Source organism: Girardinichthys multiradiatus, chromosome 19, assembly GCF_021462225.1.
Source record: "Girardinichthys multiradiatus isolate DD_20200921_A chromosome 19, DD_fGirMul_XY1, whole genome shotgun sequence".
NCBI classification, from domain to species: Eukaryota; Metazoa; Chordata; class Actinopteri; order Cyprinodontiformes; family Goodeidae; genus Girardinichthys; species Girardinichthys multiradiatus.
This window is the reverse complement of record NC_061811.1, coordinates 26,912,135-26,918,482: the sequence shown is the minus strand read 5'-3', so window position 1 is coordinate 26,918,482 and position 6,348 is coordinate 26,912,135. Positions and strand designations below refer to the sequence as shown.

Genomic DNA, 6,348 nt, shown 5'->3' with positions numbered 1-6,348 from the left:
TATAAATTACATTTTTTATTGTGAACATATTCACAATAAAAGCCTCTGTTGGGTACAAAGATCATGACATTAAAATGCTCACGTTTTGTGGAATGAAAGAAGCAAGAGTCCAATAAATCATCGCTCTTGTTAGCCATCTACATTACACCATTTAAAATTGAAAGGTGAAAATTAGAACAACTTCAGATTGTACATAGACAGAGGCAAGGAGTTACACAATAGTGAAATTCAATTACAAATAAACAATCATCAATATAACCACAATACTAATTAAAAATAAAGTGTTAAATGCTTCCTAAATCATAGTTATGCACTGACAAATAAAGCAAGGGTAAACATTACACTTTCCAGGCAGATTCTCTTAAATTAACATCTCTTGGTCCCATTTGAGAAGTCTTTATTCACAAGATCCCATAAAATGTCCCACACCCTGCTGCTTTCAAACCAAACTGACTGACACAAATGCTGGGTGTAACAAAACAGTATTAAGGTGCGGAGTCAAAAAGAAAATGTGTCATTTAGGATTTTCTTTTTTTTTCTTTACTGACTGCTCAGTCAGTCTCTCAATTCTCTTCCACATCGAAGATCTTCAGTCAAATAATTCCTTGCAGTCCTACATTTGGAATAAGCTGCAGCTAACTTCAAGAAGCTGCGCTCTAGTTTCACATTCAAAGGAAGATCGTGATCAAGCGAGATGCTGTGACAGATATTTAAAAAGTGGTCAAAACAGCCTGCATGCATTCACGCACATCCATGACATGAGTCATAAATCAAACTGCACAAGCTGGTTTCTGTCCTGTTACATGAATGCTTTTTGGAATTTAGGAATTCTGAAATTCCTACAATATTTATTTTAATCAGATTTAAACTTCACTGCACAAAGACTGGGGAAATACCAAAGAGACCTAAGAATGCATCTCAGTTGTTGGCATGAAGGCTGTATTTTAGGAAGCTAGCACCACCTGCTGGGCAAAAGGAAAATAATTCATTTAAATATACAGCCTGATTGTCTGATCCATCCAATCTTCTTATTCTACATTTATGAATAAAAAAAAAAAGATATAGATGCACAAAATGTAACTCTAGATACAAACCTGTCCCAACAAGTCTTCAACGAGGAACAAAGGTCTCCAAGAAGTCTCTTATTTTTGATCGGCTTTGTAATCTGTAGATGCAGCACTGGCAGATGCGCATATTTAACATGATTTGTTAGGAAGCAAATCACTCGTCATCGTTGAGAGAGAACAGCAAGAATATTTTGGACTTTCCATTAAAACAAACAAAAAAAAGGGATTCAAGATGAGACTCTATTCCATTAAACTTAAGAAACTCAAGTTAAAAGCTGCACAGATGCAGGCTTAGCTGCTCAGCTTTGGGATAAAAAACAGCAAGTTTAGCACTAACATCTCACAAACTTAGTGAATCACATGCAGTACCATTCCCGATGTATTTGTGGTATGATCGACAGAGAGTGGAATATTTGTTAGTAACACCAAACTGTTTTCCTGGCTTCATGATGGACCCTTAGAAATATTTGCTTTGACCCTACAGTTTAAAATCACAACTGAAATTAGAGATGTTTCGCGAAACCAACAATTTTCCTCAATTTGAAACAACTCTGTTATAATTAGAGTCCATATGTTCTTCATACTGTACATCCACAAGGTTCATCTGACTTGCAGTCCCTTTATACAATATAGTGTTTTTAGGTATCCACAGATTTGAGAGATTTGTCTGTGCCTGGTTGTTAAATGAAGCCAAAAGAAGGCTGGAAATCTGACACTCATGTCTGGATTGTATGATCACAAGTCCTATCATGCAGGTCCTGTATTGGTCGTCTTCCCTTATGTCCAGATCTCGGTCGGAACCATGGCCTCCTTTGATCCAACAGAAGGCATCAGGTTCTGCTCAGACAAGAAGTCCAGGGGAAATTGGACCAGAAAGCCTCGGATCTTGCGCAGTTCCTCCTGAGCGCGGGCCTTGTCAGTCTGGGCCAACGCTGGCTTAGACTGGAACTGCTCCAGCTCGGACATGTTTCTCACCAGGGACGAGGGAAGGCAACGGAAGACCTGCAACAAGACATGGGGACACATTTAGTTTCACAGCCTCTTATGGTCAGTCCACAGCTTTGTCTGTATATGAAGAATGTTGGAGACGTTTCTAAACACTTTTCCAGGGTAAACAGCAACAATCTGGAGCTCTTTCTCTCAAACAGATTTTCAATTGGACTTAATTACAGTACCTTGCCAAAAGTATTGATCCACCTTGAACTTTATTATTTTATTATGTTACACCCTCAAACCTCAATGTATTGTTTTTTATTTTACGTGACACAAAGTAGTCCTTGACTGTGAAATGGAAAGATGATAAATGGTTTTCAACAGTTTCTACAAATAAAAATCTGAAAACCGTGGCATGCATTTGCAATCTGTCTTCTTTACTCTTATACCCCGAGATAAAATCCTGTGAAACCAACTGATTTCAGAAGTCTCAAAATTAGTAAATAGTCCACCTGTAGTTCAATCCCGGTATAAATGCAACTGTTCTGTGAAGGCCTGAGGTTTGTTTGAGAACATTAGTACACAAAGAGCACCATGAAGACCAAGGGACAAAGCAGACAGGCCAGAGAGAAAAAAATGCACATCACAACTTTTAGGATTTTATTTCCAAAAGAAAAAACAGTGTTGTTTCCTTTTCTTTCTTTTATAATTATGAACTAAGACTAAAGTGTGACAAATCAATTAATAAGTGACTCATAAATCATGTCAGAATAGAAGCTGGTTTTAGATTTTTATGCATAAAAGATCTAGAAAACCAAGTTTCCTTTTCCATTCGCTTCATAATTATGCGCTACTTTATGGTGGCCTGACAAATAAAACCAAAAAAATACAATAGAGCTAGTAGTTGTAGCATGACAAAGTGTGGTTAAAGAATCAAGGCATGGATACTTGCATAATGTAGAAAACATTCAACAAAATTGTTTTCAAAGTGGTGTGCAAAAAAAAATTCTGTATTTCTCTTTGAAGATTCAAAAATGAGGCAAATTGCATTATTTTTATAACTCATCCTCCTGAACAATTAAAGGTCTGAGCCGCTTCAATCATTACCTCTTCAAAAATATATGAATCCAGAATAGTTGTATATCGAATACATGACAAAATTCTGAGCCATCTTAATGTTTTTTGTTATTGTTGTTTATATCACACAGCAGCATATCTGCTCTACCTTCTCATAAATGGTAGCATTCCGGCCAGCTGTGGTCATCCACACCTCCTTGTAGAAACGATCACTGATGGGGTCGGACAGGTCGATGCTTGTATCCGTGTGGCCTCCCAGGATTGTCCTGCTCAGGAGGAGATAACAGTAAATATTCAAATAATCACTTGTTATTTAGCCGAGTTCAGTATTAGGTGATCATAATCACAAACAAGCAGACCTGTTGATATTAAGGAAACCATAAGGTGCAGATGCTATACACACATTGTTACCTGTCAACAACACAGATTATAAGTTTGATCACCTTTTAAGACTATAATTATTAGGTAAACAACCTCCTGCATTCACATGAGTGGAATAAAACATCACTGTTCTCTTCAACCACCTTCAACACTGCTATGTTTTTATAAATCAGGAAGAGTTCAAATTAAACATATGAGTAAATATGAGCAATGAGGAGTACATTACTGTTTTATGGTGCATATTTGCCTGGTAGCTTTTACATTCCAACAGTACTCTGGGGAAACACTGCTAAAAAATGATAATAACCAAATCCCGGGCGCTAATAAAACAAAACGAAGAAGGAAAAAAAGAGCCGAACAAAATTTCTTTTGGTGCAGCTTGTTTCAGAGAAACATTCAGGTGGCCTTCTACAGTATGTCCTCTAGTGCTTTAAGCTGAATAGGAATAACATGCTCTGCCAGTTGTTGTCTTAGTTTAGTGTTGCAAACCAATTTATACACATGCTAGAACTCCTTCATTCATTCCCTTCATTTTCACAGAAATCCTTCATCACGGCGGGGACATGCCTTTTTTCAGTGATAGGGGACGATGCAACTGACAGGATATTGTGTGGTTAACATAACAAATAGGTCATTGTGCTTCTTCTAAATACTTTCCTGGCCATACTTTGCCCAATAAAAGGTTTTTTTCAGTCACGGAGAAGACAAAAGAGCACGCACAAAATCCAAAATTTTATAAATTATTATTTTTCTTAGTAAAGGCTTTGCAGCTATTTTCCTTTTTTAAATCTTGAGCCTCTTTGGTGCAGAGTTGCAGATTTCTTCATAAATTTAAGAAGGAAATTGTTCCACTACTCTGATCAAAAGGAAATGTAATGTAAATGTAGTGGCTTTTTTTTATTTTTTTACCTAACACAGACATCTATTTTCAAAGAGTACCTGAAACATTCAAGGCGTAGCTCAAGCGCAAAGGGTCCAGCTTCATAGTCCTGCCCATCCATCACTGACGCCACTTTTTCAGAGTCCTCAACAACCACTGCCACTTCACTGTCACGTTTCCCCAGCATGCTCCTGTCATTGATGTTTGCAGAACCTACACATAGAACAAAAAAAGGCTTAAATCAACTTAATTTGGTGTTTTCACTTCCTCCCCCTTTACCCTGGACTAAGACTAAGACTGCACCACCACGTTAAAAACAAACATCGATGATCTCTGCACGGTCTTGGCGATGTCTCAATCTAGAATGCAGTGCTGTCACCATTATGCTTGGTGGGGCACGCGAGTTCCCTGACTTTTTTAAGCAAGCACAAAACTTTGTGGTAAGACTGGTAATCCATCATCATGGTGGCAGATCTCGAATGCTTTGCGATGGAACCACATAGCAGCAGTGATAGCTCGTCCATGATGATGTGCAAGCATGCACCTTCAAAGGCAATGTTCTAACTGCAACAAACAGGAGTTTAATCAGCATCTGAAGCTTTCTACCACGAGAAAAATAAAACAAAAACATGAGCCATGCTAAGGCCTCTTTGTTCCAGTGATAGAACGTTTCTGGCCCAAAAGGGGTCTACCCCCCTTATCTCTTTCCAGCAATACCAGTAGATGTGGGAAAATGTGGGTTAGTGGGAGTTTTATGTTGCCGGTTTCTTAGATTTTTCTTGGATTGTAAAAATTGGAATATACTGGAATATAATTGGTATATATGCCGTTTAAGAAATTTAGAAAGATGACACCCATGACAATAATATTGTTAAAGGATGGCCGAAAAAGCAGCATGGAGAAAAGTAAACCTACATGCCGTGAACTTTGAACACCATAGGGCGCTTGCCTTCCACTGAAATAAGATTTTCCAAATTTGCTAATATTCAGAGTTGTTAAAACACTTTTAAAGATCCTGGACAGCTTGGGTTAGCCTCCATCCAGTGTGAAAGGGCTTTAAGTCAAGTGAGGAAAAACAACTACAATAAACGTTGTGTCATACTAAAGTCATTTAATATGACATGTCAAAATAAAAAAATATTTTTTTCAAAGTTGTGAAGTTGCTACCACAAGTCGTCTTGTTGGTTCACATCCTCTCTTGGTGACATGTGCTTTCTTTACCAGTAGGTGGCATACCAGAGCTGTGCAACTTTGATCACAAATGGCCACAGCATTGTTTTGCACCTTAGTTAGCTGTAAACATGGTGAAAGACGGGCAAATGGAGCCAGAGATTGAGCTATCTCCCACTTTCTTTGTGGCAAGGCGAAGAAATTCATGTATTCAAATAGCAGCTGATGAGAACGGCAAAGGAAGGAAGAGTGACATAAGGCGAGACTCGAGACAGACTAACCAATGATGACTGTGTTGTCGTCAGCGATGAGCATCTTGCTGTGGACGTAGATGAGCTCCGTGACGAGGCGCCCCTCCAGCTCGGTGTGAGTCCGCAGGCCAGCGAAGGAGATGTAGTTCATCCACTGGTCGTCCACTGGTCAACAGAGAAGGACAATTAGATACAATTAGAAGATAGGAACTTTTTATTTTTCAACCTAAATTTTAAAATATTAAAACTTGTGCTTTACTTACTCTCCTTTTTTAGCTGGGAGATGATGGAATATTCTCCTCGGATCATTGTTCTGCATAAAACAAAAACATAAAACAAACATTGCTCAAGTACATTAATAACAATACCCATCATGACAGAAACAGGCCAGAAACTTCCTTCATCTTTCCATTTTAAGTACCTCACTTAGTTTCATTAAGAAGTCAGGTTGTATACCTGTAGTTGAAGTGCATCACAGCCTGGATCGCATTCCCTCCACCTGTAGTGATGTCGCCTTCGAAGCCAGGAAGCAGAGGAGTGACCACGTACACGCGGTACTTCTTACCCTCCCTGCAAAGCAAATAATCAT

General features: G+C 38.5%; 1 protein-coding gene across 1 annotated transcript in view; it reads right to left on the bottom strand.

Annotated features, from left to right (window-relative positions):
- The window catches only part of pld1a (phospholipase D1a), a 49,910-nt gene continuing 43,562 nt past the window's right edge, over window positions 1–6,348 (bottom strand). Inside the window, exons 21-26 of the mRNA XM_047345268.1 lie at window positions 6,216–6,329; window positions 6,023–6,072; window positions 5,790–5,924; window positions 4,398–4,551; window positions 3,226–3,343; window positions 1–2,069 (exon numbers count right to left, since the gene is read on the bottom strand). Of these exons, the coding sequence (XP_047201224.1) occupies window positions 1,845–2,069; window positions 3,226–3,343; window positions 4,398–4,551; window positions 5,790–5,924; window positions 6,023–6,072; window positions 6,216–6,329 (796 nt within the window). The 3' untranslated portion in view covers window positions 1–1,844. The remainder of the gene's footprint in view (window positions 2,070–3,225; window positions 3,344–4,397; window positions 4,552–5,789; window positions 5,925–6,022; window positions 6,073–6,215; window positions 6,330–6,348) is intronic.